We start from the raw sequence: 18,361 nt of genomic DNA on the forward strand, positions 1-18,361 counted from the left end.
ACTGAAAAGTTCTTTGAAGATGCTCCTTAAGCACTAACTCCTCCGAGCAGCTCTGCTTCCCTGCCCTGCTCCGTGTCCCGCTGGGATCCCGTGTCCTTGTCCAGGGTCCCCAGGCACTGCAGCGCTCACCCGCCGCGGGGCCCGGACTCCTCTCCCCCGAAGAGAGCCTTTTATCGCGGCTCATGGCGACAGTGCGGATACAGGCGGGGCGAGGACCGCGATGCCGCGGCCGGGCAGCCCCGCTCCCGCCGCACGGCCGCCGGGTCCCGGGGCGGGCGTGCCGCTGTCCCCGGCGGGGGCGGGCCCGGGCCGGTTCCCCCTCCCCTGCGCCGCCGGCTGATCCTTAACAGGTAACGGAGGGGCGGCCGCGCGGGGTTGCGGCGGGATCTGCTTCCTGGGTTTCCTTTCGCTTCGGCGGGTGGCCGCGCCGGGCTCACCTGGGCAGGGCACGCCTGGGCCGGGCCGGGCCCGCCCAGCCCCGCCGGGCTCCCTCTCGCAGGACCAGCGGGACGATGGTGCCGGTGTGCGGCGGGCTCTGCGTCCGCCGCCTGCTGCGGATGGTGGGGGCCGGCCGGGGGCCGCTCCTGCTCGCCGTCACCCGGGTCCGCAGCTGCCAGGCAGGGAGCAGCACCCCGGCCGGCCCCGGCCGCGCCCTGGCCGTCAAGAAGCGAGGCTACGACATCACCAGGAACCCTCACCTCAACAAGGTGGGCATCTTTGGCGGGGGTGTTCCAGGGGCGTGCGCGGCCCGGGCCACGGGGAGGGCAGCGGGCGTGGGGAGGGGCCTGGATCGCAGGTGTCCCGGTTTGCGGGCGCCGTGTCAGTGTCACCCGTGGCCGTCCCCAGGGAGCGGCTCCGCTCCCAAAGGGGTGAAATGCCGGGGAGGGGGAGCGGCCGTAGGTGTACCTGAACAGAGCACGGGATGTGTGATGGGTGTTCAGCTGCTGGCGCGGTTCTGCAGCCTCCTGTGGAGTCGGGCACCTGCCTCCCCTCTGACCGCTGTCCTGCTGCCGCAGTGGCACTGAGAAGGTCTGGGCAGGGCAGAAGTGCCTTTGCCTGGGAACTGAAGCTGTTTGCTTGAAAGCACAAAAAATTGGTATGGAGAAAACACGGCTTCTCCTCAAAATCCAATGCCAAAACCTGGGTTATTTTTATATATAAATAATGTGGGGTTTTATCTATCTATCTATCTATCTATCTATCTATCTGTATTGTTTGGCACATGTAGCAGTGAAACGGGCCATTTACACCTTCATGTTAAAACAAGCATGTGTGGTTGTTCTTAACTCTTCCTTTCAGAGCGTATGCATAGCAGTGTGTGCTCCACTACCAAGGCAGCTTCTCGCTGGACTGAAGATGTATTTGTTCTCAATACTGTGGAAACATTAACAACACGGTTATAATAATAAAAATAAAAAATAATGATTTTGCTGAAAAATTCCTCCAAAGTCTACAAAGCACGTAAAGTGAGACCCCATAACTTAACTCTACACTGCTTTTCTATCCCTTTCCATCATTTGAAGGGAAAAAAATAATTTGGGTGCCAATTTTGGGATCAAATATTTAAGACTCAAGAATGTTGGGTTCTACTTTCTTGTGTTAATGTTACTAGAAATAACTACAAGTGCATTAATTATCAAAAATGAGCAGATATTAAACATGATATCGAAATTGATTGGTTGGGCTGTGACTATTTGTCATATGCTTCACATGCAGTTATCCACTACATGAGCCTCCTATGTTGTCTTCCAGACTGGAGACCCTTTGGATGACCACTTTTACTTTGTGTAGAATGCTGTACATTGGGCTGCATTTTTTGGTACCATTTCAGCATCCACAGGGATGAATCCCAAAGGACCGAGGCATGTGATGACACTGGATATTACTGAATATGCAACAACTTTGTAGGCAGTCCGGTTTGAATCATTATACAGTGCCTGTCTGTAAGACTGAAGAGAAGAGGGACTGCCAACTATGTCATAAATAACAGCAATTTGTCAGCATTAAGAGGTTTTGATGGGTGCTTCATGATAATTACAGTGACATAGCTAATGTTTCTAGTTTTCTTGCATATCTTGATTTGAACTGAAAAATTAATACTTTGACCTTTCCTCAGTGTAGTTCAATAATAAAACACAAACAATTGAATCTATCGCCTATTCTAAATAGGTCTGGCTGACGCAGAAGCAGATTTTGAATGTCCTCTTTCATAATTTTCAGAACTGAGGCTTTTCTAAAGTGTTTTCCCACCTCACAGTGAAATAAACTATTTTTCTTGACGTCTAAATGGAATTTTTGTCCATGTGGAGAGAAGGGTAGAAAATGGTTTCTGTTAGAGGAAAAATGTACTGTAGTGTGCCATGTTTAATTGGCCATGGGAAGTCTCCCAGCTGGTCTCCAGCCTGGGTGTTTGCTGTTTATGTTCCTCAGTCAGTGCAGACCTTACAGTCACTGATATAATCATCTGCAGAGCATCCAAGTGAAGACAGAGATGGCTAACATCTGTGGTAAGAGATAAGGGTTGCCTGTTTATGCACCTAGGTAACCAGTCATTACTAAACACTCAACACCTCCTTCCAGACTTTTCTAAAGAGACTCCAGTTCCTCTGTGGTTCTTAACAGTTCGTTGTAGCCTCTGAAGACTTACCTGTGTTCAGCTGAAATTGTGTGTTTCAGGCAGTTCATGTGTTGTCAGCATGGGATTGATGGCCCTTTGGTCTGCTGTGCTGCAGTGGTGTAAGTCCAAGTTAGAGATCCCTAATTTCGGTAGGTTTTCAGCTGTTGTACTCTCCTCACATAGCAATTGCTGTTTACCCCTTTGGTAACTAAATGTGGGCAGGGGGTCATTGATGTTTTTCCGCAGCGGATCTCACTTTAATCTAAATTTTCAACTGATTGAAAGCAGCTCTGCAGGGAATATTCCTTACATCTCTCCAAGAACCTCTGAAAAATATTATCAGAAGTGAGACTTCGGGCAGCAAGTGTTTTGCTGCTTTAGTCGATACCCTGGCTGTTTTATAGCTTTTGGATGAAGTTAAGGTTGTCAGTCTAAAGCTGTGAAGTGTGTGGTATTTATTCAATGAAGAACGCTATCCCTTCAGCAGAATTGCAGACAGATTTACAGTCTGAAGTTATTGATCCAAAGCTTTGCTTGCTTACTAGGTTGAAAGTGCTTTGAAGAAGAAGCAGACTCAAAATCTGCAGCTGACAAGTCCCCTGCAATATCCTAAATATTAGTAGAAATAAAAGCAGGCTGTCCTCTGAGAAGTTCCCCTGGTTTCCAAAGCTGCCTGAGAAGAAGAAGAAAAATAAATCCAAAAACTAGTTATGGATTTATTAAATTTGCAGTTGTTTCTTTCCTTTGGTCTTTGCTTACTATGTACTACATTTGTTACTAGTGTACAGTTCAGATACTGTTCTTCCTTGTGTTGTGAAGTGTGACAGCCCATGTTTAATCCAAGGATGGGTCTTGGGAAACATCAGCATCCTTCTAAGAGGTACTTGCAGTTTTAAAAGGCAATAGCAGTTGTTTTTAGTTGACTAAAGGGTCTCAGAAATAATAGGAGGGTGAAGAACTTTTTATGAAGTGCCTCATGAAGTAGTTCTTTTCCAGACTTTGAATGCTGCAAAATTAGAAAATGTAAAAGTGTTAGGAATGTCAGATAACCACAGAGCACAGGTAACAATGTTCTGTGGTGATCCAATGAAAACTGGACTTGCTGAGAAATGAGTCTGTTCTACTGTGGGGCCTCAGCCTTGTGAAAAGCTAATTCGATGCTCAGACCCTGGGAGGAAAGATGGGACTTCCCTTACCCACTACCTAATTTATCAAAGCTGCCTTGTGTTTGGTGTGGTCAAGGCCATGTTGTGTTCCCTCTAACACTGCTGTCAGTTCTTAAGATTTATGCAGTTCTGCTCATCTCAGATGTGCCTCTCATGATTCCCAGTTTTTCCAGGGACTCCATCATATGCCTTTTCTGTATTTTAACAAACACAGGCTGAGCTGGACAATTCCAATTTTGACCACACTCCTTCAGGGACTCAAAAATCTTGTCATGTCCAAAATTGACTGTAACTTTGTTGATGACATCTGACTGGAAGGTTGATGACACTTCTTGCATTTTTCTGGAAGCCCTCTTTTGAGATAAATCATGCCTGCTTGGAGATCTGCCGTCATAAACAGAAGCAGCACTGGAGGTCACAGTTTGTTTTCGGAGTGGCAGGATATTGCCCTATTTGAAGGGTTGAGATAATCCATTAAACTTTCCTGCAAGTGCAGTGCAGGGATCTGACTTTGTGGTCTCTGAGTACATCTGGATAATACTCTCTACTCTTCTGATGTGCATGCATGCTCTCCATTGTTTTTCATGGAATGTCGTCATGAATTACCAAAAAAAAAAAAAAAACCAAAAGTCCAACCAACAAAACAAAATTACTAGTCTGGATCAGTAAGAATGAAACCTTAAAGAATTGCTGTAGGTTTCTGCAGCATTTTTGGAATGTACTGCTGTATACATTGATTAAAATGCAGAAAGGTTGTTTGTCCTTCAGCTTTGCAGGGATTGAAATTGAGCTAACTGAGGGTTCTTTGAACAGTGTCAGTAATTTGCCACTGCTGCTGAGAAACAAACTGTATGATCTTGCACACAGCTGCAATTGGCAGCTGTGGTGAAGCAGGGCTAAAATTAGGTGGATTTGTAAAATGATTGGATCTAAACAAAATTAGTAATCAGCACAAGAGCAGTGTGTTTGAAATGGCAGTTGGCAAGATCAAATCGAGGCAGGATTCTGTTTTCAAAGTAGTGAATCTCTCTAAATCCACAAGGTTGTGGATTTACAACTGGAGTTTTTCTTGCAGCTGGAGTTTTCAGTTGGCTAGCTTTAGGTCTGGATAGACACATAACCACGGGGTGATGCACAGGGCTTTAAGTGTGTGCCTTCCAGCATTTGTTAACTTGCCATCTGTTCATGTTTTGCAAAGGAAGAGTATGAGGCGGGCAGAGTTTAGAGGTTCCCCTCATATTTTTTCAGGAGCCCATAACTATTTGAGCAAGTTTCAGGGGACAATTTTAGACTGAACAAGTCAATTTAGGGAAAAGAAATACATTGGGAGTTACTAACTGTGCTAAAAAAACACCTGGTCTAGAAAGTCCCCACACTGAAAATGATGAAAGGATGGGAGAGTGCAGTGGAAGAGTATCCTATTAACCTGTATTATTTACTCTTCCTAAGGCTTGTGGCTGCTGCTGGAGACAGGATGCTCATGTACATGAACTGACCTCATGGTACTATTGTGTTTCTAGAGATATCAAATAAGACACTTTCATGGCCAAACCCTGCAGTTTCAGACCCAAGTAAAACTATAGCTGAGAGAAGGCTTTTTGTCAAATCAGGTTCTAAATACTCTAGAGTTGAAATGTGAGTGAGCTGGAGCACTGTGCATTGGGATGAACCTTCAGTGGTGCCCAGAACAGAGAGGCTCTTTTCGTGTTAGCACTTCATTAGTCAAGCCAAGGTGTATGTATCCCCCATGACTTCAATGGAAACAAACTCCAAGGAGATGAGCTTTGGCCAAATATTTTGGCAAATGTGATGGTGTTCTGGAAATATGATTGCTCAGATTTGTTTTGGCCATCATCCTGACATGTGAACTTTCATTTTTGTTTGCTTGGTGTTAGTGTCAATCATATATTTTTCTGAATCCAAACTGTCTTTTGGCAAGGACATTTCCTAATGTTTTGATGCCAAAGAACTTGTTGTTATGGTGTGGTCAGCAGACTGAGCCCAGACTAAATCTGTTGGTGCTTCTGGTATTAGCAGCAGCCTGCCAAAGTCCCTTTGCTCCCCCAGCCTGGATTCCAGTTCCTCTCCTTTGTCACAGCCAAACCAGGAGGCCATCTGCCTTCCTGTCTGTCTGCATAACCTCTTGCCAACACTGTTGCTCTCCCCTTTGGGATGCTACTAATGCCTTGGGAGTAGACCTCCCATGGAAAAGCTTGGAAGTGCATAGGATGTCTGTTGCTGTGAGGGTGAGATGCAGACTCTGCCTCTGTGCTGTACTAGCCCAGCAATATATTGGTTCTTGTTTTCCCTTTCGCCCTTATAAATGTGATTGAGAGGTCTTGGAAGCATTGGTTGGGCAGCTTTTATAAGTGCTGAGTTTATGCTTGCACTCAGTAGAAGATTTTAATAAAAATAAATTGGTTTTGGAACAAAATGCTTCTTTCTGTTTTCTGAAAATGTTGTAAAAATACCATTAGAATTGCCTTTAAGTCGAGGAAATTAATCAGTTTGGCAGCTGCTTATGTTGCTTTCTTTTTATCATGCCCTTTCTTTTGGAGAAGACTTAATCCTTACATCAGGCATGCTTTGCCAAGAATTAATGTGGCTCTGGTTTCATAGGATGGACTAAGCTTTTCTGGCACTTGAATAAAATTTGCATATACGTAACACAAACTCATTGGTGAAGAGTATGAAAATTGATATTGTTGCAGTTAGAATGGATTTAGTGCTGAATATTACAGCTTGTTCACATTTCTATTCCTTGCATCTAGTAAAATGTGGGGTAAACTACGAGTTGATTACTTTGGAACCACTGTAGATGTTGGCAGGAAGACTGAGCATGTTATCTGTGGGGTAAACGGTCTGTGCCCCACTGACTTCATCAGACTCTAAGCTTTGCCCCACGTAAGTAGCACGACGTGGTGTCACTGATGTTAGAGACTGTGCACTGCTCTGCGTTGAGATGAGTCATTTGTGCTCCTCAGAGTTAGTGATGATTCAGCTGGAGGTGCTGAAAAGCACTGCAGAACCCCAAGAGGAAGTGAAGAGCTATAGTCTGTGGCTCAGTTTTGGTTTCAGATGGATTGGACATGCAGTAAGGTACCAAACCTTGAACAGCCTACTGTAGCACTCACCCAAATAAATTCTTTTGGGACAGTCTTAGCTTTAGAGCTGTTGTGAGCAGGTCAGACAGGCCTTGGTGCTTGGGAGAGAATAAACACTGTTGAAATTCTCTCTCTTTCAATAGAAGGCTTAGCACAACAGCAAACTTGACTACTTTCAGTTTATAGTGTGCTCTAGTAGAGATGATGGGCATGTTTTTAATTTTTTAACCTTCTGTTTGAGGCCCAGGGGTGACACTTGCTATCTATCTCCCCAGACAATGTGACATTTTGATAAATGACTTCCGTATTGTCACCCTGATACAATATCGTTCTTCTAAAAATGTTTTAAATGGCAAAGCTTTTTATAGTTCTGCAGCTGCCAAACACAAAACTAAGACAGGAATTGAGCAGACTATGTTTCTGACAAAGAAAATAAGGCCAATGCAAAAGTTCTCTGCATATCAACATTTTCTACTTTGCAGCTCTCAGTTGCACATGTAACCTTTTTCAACATGTGGAACCATAGAACTGAAACAGATTTTCAGAAAATGTCTCTGTTGTATATATATAAAAAAAAGATTAGCTCCACACCTTAGAGAATTCTGTATGTCTATCTTAAAAAGTGGTACATCTGTTTTATAGTAGGTCCATATGGATTAGCTGTGTTCAGCCTCATAAAACATGTAGTTAAGACTTTATTGTGTTTCTAAAGATTGGAAGAAATTGGTTATTTCAAAAACAACAGTGTTATGTTCTCCTGGACAAGATGTCTTGAACTTTTTCTCTTTGGCTGGGCTAGTAGATTTGTCACTTTGCCTAGTGTTAAATTCATTATGGAAACTTGAATTCTGTTTAATCTTCATTTGAATGGTTTGATATTAAACCTGCAGGTGATTTTAGCTGTGATTATTTGCAAGTGAGAGAATGGATTAAACTGCCAAATCCTCTCATTTTTTAGTGTCCAGATTACTAAGTGTTTCTGTTGTCTAAGATGGTCTAAGTGTGTAAGCAGGGAGCAAGAGATATGTTTTATTGTGCCAAAAGATTTGGGGGGGAGGAGGTGGGGTGGGAGAAGGGGAGAAGTCAGTTCAGGGATTTTCATGTTCATAGCCCTTCTTTTATCAACTCAGTTTTTCTTATCCCCAACTAGATTAGTTGGTCCAACAAACAGACAAAGAAATATCCGACAAGGAATCCCAAACACCCTCCCCCTGCCCCAAGCCAAAAACTTCTCCCTTTTAGCCATTTCCTACCTCATGGGGAATTAGATGTCTTCATGTTGTCATTTGTGTCTGTAGCTAATTTCTGTGATAAAACAACTGCCTCTGTAAATTAGGTTCCTTGATCAAAATTATTGGAAGGTCAAGACCCTTCTTTCCCTCAATACTGTATGAAGGTTTCTAGATCTAGCCACAAAATGAGAAAACTAACACAAATTATTTGCTGCAGTGCTCAACCTGACTACTGGGGAAGAAAAAAATCTAAAAATTGCATCTCCTGGTTTTTTTGGATTTTATTTTTTTATGACTAAACCTCTTTAAAATTTAGCGAAACAGACTGCTGCAAGAGGAAGTCATTTGCAGTAGTGTAGTGTGCATAAAGTCTGAATTCCAGCAGACACTACTCTTAGGGAGAAGCGTTGTGCAATGGTTGCAGAAGTGTGAAAGACACTTGTACTAGAATAGTCTAGCAGTTTGGGTGTTTTCTGGGCAAGACACACACAGTTTGTGGGGGAGGACCCCAAAGTACTTGAAGTGATGAGGATATTGGGAAGAAGAATTGAAAACTTCTCTTTTCCCCTAGTGCCCGGCAGATACATTGGCTTGATGTGTGAAAGCCATGAAAAGCAATGATAGATGTGACCATGTGCTCCAGGTAGGTGACTCTAAAGAAAACTTTACAAGTGGAATTTATTGCTGGTCTTAATGTAGAGAGGCTTGTTCTGCAGTTTCTGCTACTTTATAGTCACTAGTGGATTGGCTGCCATTGGTGTCTCACGAGCTTGTCCAGTAAATTACACAGAAATAGTTGTTCAAAGGTTAAGGTAAAATAAAAGAATTTTTTTTGTCTCAAGTTGTGAGGATTTTCAGTGCACATACCGCTGTGACTTGTTGCTCGTTGTACACATGCAGCAGATTCCTCTTAGGTTTGGTAACTTGCCCAGGTTGTGATGTGCAGCAGTATTTATTTGAAGGAGATGTGGAACATGGCTTTCACTCCATGTGCTGATGCCAGCAGCTTTTACTGGCTTATGTCTAGGGGAAAAAAATGCTTGCAACAGCACAGAGCCCTGCCTGAGCATTGCTCTTTGGTTTCTAAGGGGCAGCATAGGCTTAAGTTGTTGGAAGGGTTTCTGTTAACTCTAGTCAACTTTAGATTGAGCCTTTTTTTGAATTTAGGAGTAAGCAGCTGCACCATTCAAGATACAAGGTCATTTTCATGACAAAATGTTAAGGTTAAAGGTAGTCTAGTGTGCAATTTCATCATCTTGCTCTCTTAATAAATGGTAATTAAAATGAAAGCGTATGTGAAAAATTGTGCTTACTGATTGTTTCAGCCAAGGCCTCAAAGCAAAAATGGAATTTACCAATAATATCAATTTCTACTGATAGAGAACCCCCTGAAGGCTCCAGCTGGTCCCATAGTTGTGTGTCCCAAAAAGCAAAAGTACTTGTTAGTACTCTCTGTTTTACTGTTGTGTACCTAAACGCATTCATCTTCCGTAAGCGCTTTGGAGTGACCCCCTCAGTGATGCCTTTCCAAAGCCAGAAGTTGTCCTCTGGCATTTAGGCAAGAAGATCTGGACTTCTTCACAAGAGCTGCTGGAAGAAAAACAACAGCACTAACTGAGATGCCTTGAAGAGCTTGAAGCTGCCCTGCAGAGTTCTTGTAGCTTAATAAAATTTACGAAAGTGCCTTTGAACTGTGACCTTCCAAATGTCCGCTGGTCAAGGGTAATGGGTTTATGGGTAATGGGTTTATGAAAGCAGAATGACTCATGCTTGCTGAAACTGGGCCACTCTCCCTAGAGGCAAGTAATTGTTTTGTATTTAGCATGTTAACTGTATTTGGAGTTATAAGATAACAAAGTAATTTCTCATATAAATAGAAAAAAGTGATGGGAAGGCGCTGGAAAGCAGCAGCAAGGCTCTGGCTGCTGCTGTAAAATGGTTTTGGCATTGGCCACTTCTAAAGCTCATTACATTTTAAAGATAAGCTTTAATGGAATTGGCAGTGAGAGTGCAACTGTAACCAGATCTTGTTGTTTTGTACAAGTGCCTTTCAGGTTTCTCTGCAAGGTCGAATGTCTATTGACTGGCAGCTGGACTGTTTTCCTTGTAGGAATGTAACTGGTATTTGATGGAGTTGCAAAATGAGTTTCCCACTGAAGCCAAATATAAAAGAGTATGAGAGTCCAGCAGTTTCACTTCCTGAAAAGCTGGAAACCCTTGTAGCATTTATTAGGATTTCCTGCAGGGAAAGAGGGATATTAATCTTGTTTGACTTACGGAATCATAATATTTGTGCTGCAATTTGTAACACAGAGCAAGAAGTTTTCAATTAATATTTCCTGAGAAAGAGCAAATTCAGTAAAGTAGATGCTTTTAACTTTTTGGGTTTTGTTTTTTGTCAGAGAATAACTATAACATCTCACAGGACCTTAAATGTCGCACTGTGTTGGAGCAGGGAAGAGCACTGGTGAACGTGACTACAGATCTGCTAGGACACAGTGAACAGCTGGAACTGTTCTCAAGTCTTTCTCAATGTCTTTGATTGGCATCATCATAATGTAATCTCTGAACTGCAGTATTGTATCAAGTGTGCTTGCAGGAGTCATAAACTTGTTGATAAAAGAGTCACCTGGTCAGTTCATCACTGGTTTTAATTTTCCTAGTGCTGGAAAATTTTTCTCAAGATCTGAGCTGATTGCAGTCAACCCTGATTTGGCCCAAACCAAATTGGCTTGAAGTCCTGTGAGCCTCTTTTCTTTCAGATTTGTAGTAATTTTATACTTTGGAAAGTGCTTTATGTCTCTTGAAAAATGGCTTCAGCCTTTACTTTGGGGCAGCATTGCATTTTCCTATCCAGGCAGAAGAATGCTGCTAGGAGAGGTGAGGCTGAGGGCTTGAGCTGAGGAGCTGCAAGTATGTGAGAGTTTCCAGATCTGTGGTGGGCATGGTGACTGGACCATCTGGACAAACTTTGTGCACTGTAGATATTCCTCATCTCCACTCTGGATGAGATGGGCCATGTTATCTGGGTATTCTAGGCATGCAGCATCTCCTTTGCATATAGTCTGTGCATATGCAGAGGCTGATCATATTTGGGATGCATTGGATTTACTGTCCTCTTGCAGACTAACTCATCATGTGAGACTGAAGCTCTGAGCCAGCTCCTGGACTTTCAGAAATCACAGGGCAACAGCCAAAATCCTTATAATTTTCCCCAATAGAAAATCCAGGTAGAAAGAGAGGGAATGCCTTGAGATACCTGTACATGAGAGAGTAGATCTCAGAGCTTATTATTTAGGAAGAACATCTCTATACATGTTTGTTAATCCACTTGACAAATGAGAGGTGAAGAAAATTATACTAGAACTTGTAAAGGTACTTCTTTATTGCTCTGCAAATTAAGAAGCATCTTAATTAGCTAGAATGCATCACTTATGTAGAATTTTCTCCAACTTGAGCCTAAAATGGAATCACAGATTAATTTTTCAATCCAGTGGGGCTGTGGTTAGAGACATAATCCCCAGCTGTGGTTTTCAGATTGTGGCAAAATATAGAAACTATTGAATTTTAACATCAAGACTTGGAAAAAAAAAGAAAAGAAAAGAAAACAATGTGACTGAGAGAAATATTTGTGGCTTATTTCTTATTCCTGATTCTTGGGTCTTTCAAGGCATGTATCATTCAGTTTCTGCTTTTTGTTAATAAGATTCGTTCAGGCTTTTGGATCCCTAACACACTGCTGCATCACATCAAGCACATTTGAACTCTGTTCCATTTCTTATCAGTTATGGAGGGCAGTTTCTGAATCACTGATATGCATTCAAGAAAGGATAGTGCAGTCATGGGGCATTATGTTGTCATAATTCACATTTAGTTTTTGAGTACTTCAGTGGGGAGCTGCATTTAGCTTGCCCAAGGTAACATGGGACATTTGTAAGTGAACATGAGTCTCTGAATGAATTCCCTCACCATTCAGCCAGCCAGCAAACCTGTTTGCTCAGTTGTCTTATTGTAACATCTCTTATCTGTATCAAAAATGATCTCTACCGCAGCCTGTTAGAAACACACGTGATGTATCAAGTGCTGTATCCCATACATGCCATCAAATATGCATTGTATAAAATGAAAAACATTTTGTGAAATACTTCCCAAAAGCTGTGCACAAAGGAATTGAGTGCTAATACACAGCTGTTATGGGAGGTTATTTCAATTGTTTACCAGAGCCCACTTCCTTTTTTTTTTTAATTTAGCCACTTAACATTTCTGGGTTCACTGTGTAACAGTTCAAAACTTTGAGTCACAGTGTGTATAAGTTACAGATGCCAATACCTGTGAAGTTGAGGTTATTACCTTGTCTGCATAACTAAAATAATAATTCTAAGAGAAAAGCAAAATAGAGTAAATACTTACACTTAAAGCTCATGGGCTAGAGATCTGGGTGTGATGTGTGGTCCCCCTGTGCCTGCTGCTCAAGTATCTGATGGGACAGATGTAACAACTAGTGATTTCTTAGAAATCAAGAGATTATTGGCCTTTCTTTTCTCTCATTTTATTTAATGACACCTTCCAGCAAATGTCTAGGACTAGATCCAAAGCAGATTGAATTTTATGGGAAGCAAATAAGTATTTACAGCCCTTTGCAGTGAGGTTATAATCTTCCTGGCTTCACATTGTTTAAGAAAGTGCTTTGCTGAAGTAGGACATAGGTTTTTGATTTAGTATCCCACTGCTGTAAGACTCCGGGTGTCTTCTGGCTAACGCCTATCTGAGGAGTGGATTTATAGGAGCACAGCTGGGCTGTAAACAAATGGTGATGCACTTTGCTCTGGATTCAGAGGGAAGAGAAGCAAAACTACAAAACAGTAATCTGTATTATTGAGTACCAGGCAGAAGAAAATCAACTGCAAAACTGAAATGAACTTGCAGGATGAGCTTCAGACATCTTATGATGTCTCCAGCTGGCGTTTGCTTTATTAAATAAATGAGAAGTAAAACACAGTCACTTTTGAATGTATAAATTTGCTCTCAGCTGAGGTTGCATGGCATTTGTTCACTGAATGGTTTTTCTTTCTTTAATTTGAAAAAAGAAAAGCAGAAGTGTAGTGGATGCATGGAAGGAAAAATCCTGAAGCAGTATGACAGACCCTTATACTAGCAGTGGGTTTAGATCCTGCATTCTCTAATGCTAGTGTAGGAGTTTGACCTGTCTTTCCCATGTGCTGTGCAGTTAACTGAGCAGTAAGATTAAAGTATGATTGATAAAATAAGCACATTAAGAGTGTTTGGAGCCAGGATCTGCCTCCAAGGCATGGAAAGCAAACCTTTCTAAACCATTGTCCCCAAATAGTTAGATATTAAATTTTGGTTCACTTCGTGTTGGTGTGAAAGAACATACTCTGAGACATTGGCTGTTTTGGTTCAGAAATCCCATGTCCCAGTTCTCTTGTTCCTAGGTTTGGAAAAGTTAGGGAAAACAAAGCAAAGTGTAGCAGTAACAAAGATCATAATGAGGATTGCCTATAAAGTATGATGAAAGGAATAAAACCCATAGTCATGGCAAACTTGGGCCCTCTTCTATTTACCAGCCACTTTGCAAGCCAAAAGTCAATGTATTTCCTGAAAAGAAAACAGATTGGTAATGTTATGGAAATGGTTGGGGTTTGATCCTACAGATCCTTAGATACAGTTGGTTAGAGTCAGGAAGTGGAATCTTATCTTCTTGATCCTCCTAGAAAGACTTATACCAGGTAGTAGGTTCAGGATTATGCACAGATTCTGAGATGAGAAAATTCAGTGGTAGAAAGATTGGGGAATAATATGAATGTGGATGACTAAGTCTGTGCAAACAATACTCCAAGGCATAGATTTTCAGTGAGGACAAAAATAAACCCAGAATGTTTGCTTGTTGCTGAGTCTTAGCAATGTTGTTCCAACATAAACATAGCTTAGAAGTTGTTGGCTTTTAGGACAAAAAAAAATTTTTTTTAATGTCTCTTAAGTTATTTAGGTAACCTCAAGCTTTGCTGAACTACTTTATTTTGTCTGGGGAGAAAATGGCTTGTAGAAGCATCAGGGCAACTTTTATGCAGAAAGTTTGACTGAGGCCACCATAATGCAGTAGAGATTCTGTACATTTGCAAGTAATAGGAAGTACTTTAAAAATGTGCAACTGCAGGGGCATCCCTCTGCACTTAACATGACATTCTAGTCAGCAGTGAGATGGTGATAGATACAGAATACTCCCAAGAGTATAGTATTTGAACAACTTACATATAGTGTGGATGCTCATCAAAGTAGAACTTTACATTAAATTTGTCTGAAACTGCACTTTTTTCCCCCCATAAGCAATCACATGCATGTGCTTAGACCATGATTTTTGGCAGAATCTGGCCTCTTTATTCTGAGTCCTGATTCACTCCTGCTGTTCTCTGAAATCCTCTTCTGATTGTCACGCAGGAAGAGGCATTGCTGCTGCCATCTGCAATGCATCAGCATCTACATCATACTAAAACCACACTGACCTCTCAGCATATGGTGACTTTTAAAGAATGTTCAAAGGCATATCCTTATCTTATGTCAAACAGGGAAATTAAGAGACTGAATGTGTTTTGTCATGTTACCAATTTGTTAGGTGAGCATCAGCTTCAGTTTGTGTATTCTGTGGTCTACAAATTATGTGTTTCTCTACTTTGTGTTAATCCATATTTTCTGCTCCTGTATTTTACAACTAAAAACACTTCTCTGGAGCAGTAACAGCTTTGAATAATATCTTCTAGATGTATTTGCACAAGGAGTCTCTTTTAGATCTCTTCTTTTATTAATATTGGATGTAGATCATTAATAGAAATGCTTTGGAAATGCTGGCATAACTTCAAATCTGAAGCTGCTTTCTGTGGAGAATCTGTAACACTTTTGAGAAAAGTGTGAAACATTTCGTGCTATTAATACAACCTTATTTTGAATATGATGTGTCAGAAAACAATTTTAACATAACTGAGGGGATTTTATCATCAGGAGTACTAGATAAGGAGATAAGAAACAAAATCTCTGCCCTCTAATAAAAGGAAGAATGATAACAAAAGTGATTTGATGTTTTGCCTGTGTCTATACTGTATTTGGGCTACTTTGGAAGAGCCCAGATCCTGGTTCTATCTGTCTATTTGTCTTGGTAAGCAACCAAGCTTCATCTTGTTCACGAAACTGAAACTCTTGTGCAAACCTCTTCAGGAAGAAGCATGTGTAGTCCCGTCTGTTGGCATCAGGTCGCTGAAAAATGGATGAGAGAGGGCGTATCTGAGCCTCCCTGTGATCTGCTGCCCCACAGGAGATAGGCATATGATAAGTGTACTGTAAAGCACAGACTGTACTTGAGACCTTTAGTTGTAGCAGCCTGATCATCCTGGTAGTGTCCCATGGAGGGTTTTTGAAGGTGAACTGGATGGGCAAGCAGTAAAACAGGCCTTGAGCTTGGCTTTTTGAAAGACATAGTAGAAGTAGGTGGTGTTCCTGTTTCTAAAATCTTGTATAAAATATATTTGTTTCCAGTCAGTTTACTTTTTTGCATCTTTAAGCAAAAATAATCCTCTCAAAATGTCTAAAAAAACATTCTGTTTCTGTACAGTGGGGAGGGAAGGGAGTGAAGTCTGCATAGCACAGTTTATAGGTATAAAGTACTGTATAGCTGCAGCACAGTGCACTTTGCCTCCTCATTCTGTGTCAGTAGCTCTCTGAGTTTGCAGCACATTAGCACAGACATAGGTATCTTGTGCCACCCTGAAGTCAAGGAGATGATAATTTTTTTAAACTTTATCAATATGTCTCAGGAAAGCAAAGATAAAATTAATACATACGCCTCTCTCTTGTCCTTTGAGGACTTAAACACGTGGTGAGAATTTACAGTCAAGTTTAAGGTTTGCAAGATTTTCTCTTCTTCTGCAAACATGATCAGCTACCAAGGGAAGAATAGGAAAACTATTTTTTCGATCTGGATGCTTTTTGCCACAAATAAATTCATTCACTGGATGTAAGCATATGATTAATTGCCCACAGTTGACTGAGCCTTCTGATACATCTAGAAAGACTTCAGGAAAACACCTGATTTAAAATTGAAATTAGGATTTTTCCCTTAGAAATACCTCTTTTTCTTCATTGTGCTTCATCAGACATCGGGTTTTGGTGATACAGTGTTGAAAGAGGTGTACTATTTTGAAGGGCAGGTACTGCAGATAAGCTCTTGGGGAAATGGTGGCATAAGCTTTCTGAAAGTGATTGGAGGTTTCTCTGTGAGATCCAGACAGGTTGCAGCTTCACCTCTACTATCAAAATCAAATGTGATGTATTATCCTTTTCAACATCCAGTAATCTGCCAGCTCTCAACAATGTTATGATCACTAGCAGACTTCTTTGGACTACTAATTAATTAGGACATCCTGATGCTAATTTAAAACCACTTTGGGCTACTTTGCCATCTGAGCTAGTTTCAATGGCATAATTTAATGTTTGCATTTATAATCTAAATACAGTTTCTCAATGCAGGCTTTATAGCTCAAGCTCATCGCTATCTCATGGGAACACGTCAGTCAACACTTTCTGTGAATTGGTCTGCTTTCAGTTTTGTGTTGTATTGGATTCCTGCTGATGTAAAAACTCTAGAAACCCCAAATGACATACATCAGATGTAGGTAGTATCTGTGTTAACATATTAAACATACACAAAACCGTTCTTTGCAACCGAGGCCAGATGCAAGATCTGCATGCATACTACTAAAGCTTTAATCTTTGTAACAGTGGGTCTTTATAACTGGGTGTGCTGTGTGAGCCATTGTAACTCCCAAATGGCCGGTCCAGGATTTGCTGGTCCTGTAAATAGGACTGACTGCTGCAGAGGTTTTGCATCTCCTGTTATTGGGAAACACCATGAGTTCGCAGGTAAAATGCAGGATTGGTAATGACAGCTTTCAATATGCAGCAGCTGCTATGTATTTAATTATTGTCCTACACTTGGTTTAATATAATTTGTTATGCAAGTGCAATTCTACTTTTGATATTAATAATACTACAATTTAGTTTTTATTACCAGTTTTCTTTAAATATGAAAATACAAACTAGGATGTAGTTTAATCTTTCATTTTTATAGTCAGAGAGACTTTTCATTGATGCTGTTGTGTTGTTTTGTTTTAAGGTGTGGGTATTGTGTTCGTTTGGTTTGGTTTGCTGGGTTTCTTTTTCTTTCCACATCAGTGTTGATCCCAGGTTTTCATTTCTTTTGTTCCATTCTTTCTACTTAGAGACTGATGTATGAGTCCCCGTGTGAAGAACTTCTGGATAGAAGTAGAATTTCTTTTACAAACAGAATTTAGATCTAATTCTAATCTTAAAATGCAAAATATGCAAAGCACTTCATGTTGCCTTACTCTTCTTGATGATGTACGTCAGTTGTGATGTTATTTCTGTTTATTAGCTTTGGAATAAGGTATGAAAATTTTGAATTGTGTGTGTAAGTGACATCATCTTGCTTAAGTAAGATTACAAAGCTGTGGCTAAAGGCTTAGAATATGGAAAAGGACACTGATACCTTAGAGTGTCAGTGCAGCTCTCCTTGCCCAGACCTCTCTGCCTGCACCTTTTCAATGTGAATCCAGTGTGGTCTGTAGGACAGCTGCTTGTGGATTTTCGTGCTAGTCCACAGCAGAGTAAAAGACCTCTTGTGCAGAAAACAGGGATTTTCCACCCACATTTTTAAGAAATTCTTTGAAAATTTTATTTCTTGTGGGCTTCCTCAGGGTTGGTGAATCATGAAGCATTAAACCCACAAATTGCAGCTTGGTTAAGTGGTCTAGAGTAAATAAAAATTTCCAGTATTTGAAGAAGAATTTGTGACCCTGAAAGCTTGTCCATTACTTTTTTATCCTTGATTGTGTTGCATAGCCAAGATGAATGGCAATGATGGACGTATTCTAGGAGCTCATAATTCTGAGACTGAGAATGGCAATGCTTATAGTTAGTGCAGAATGGTTAGTGCATTTGCCTGGCATTTCTAATTAGAAGGCTTTTCGTTGCCCCAGGATGGTATTTTTCTCTTGGACTAATTTTTCATTATGATAATTACTATGAAGACTGGGAAAGAAATCGCAGATAACTTTACATAGGAGAATTGATCTTTTTAGTTTTCAAACTTTATTATTTGAAATATTTAATTCTCTAATAATGTCTTTAAACTCTTGGGTTCTTAACTGATTTGCA

At 41.0% G+C, this 18,361-nt stretch overlaps 1 protein-coding gene across 3 annotated transcripts in view; it reads left to right on the plus strand.

Annotated features, from left to right (window-relative positions):
* The first annotated feature begins 348 nt into the window (after positions 1-348).
* ME3 (malic enzyme 3) overlaps positions 349-18,361 on the plus strand; it is a 119,591-nt gene continuing 101,578 nt past the window's right edge. The window contains exons 1-2 of one of the 3 annotated variants that reach the window (XM_069015764.1): positions 618-707; positions 8,691-8,762. In XM_069015764.1, coding sequence (XP_068871865.1) covers positions 8,727-8,762 — 36 coding nt within the window. In that variant the 5' untranslated portion in view covers positions 618-707; positions 8,691-8,726. Of the gene's footprint in view, positions 708-8,690; positions 8,763-18,361 lie in introns of all 3 variants that reach the window. The other 2 variants (XM_069015773.1, XM_069015745.1) reach the window with 2 other exon arrangements.

Source organism: Aphelocoma coerulescens, chromosome 1, assembly GCF_041296385.1.
Source record: "Aphelocoma coerulescens isolate FSJ_1873_10779 chromosome 1, UR_Acoe_1.0, whole genome shotgun sequence".
Taxonomy (NCBI): domain Eukaryota; kingdom Metazoa; phylum Chordata; class Aves; order Passeriformes; family Corvidae; genus Aphelocoma; species Aphelocoma coerulescens.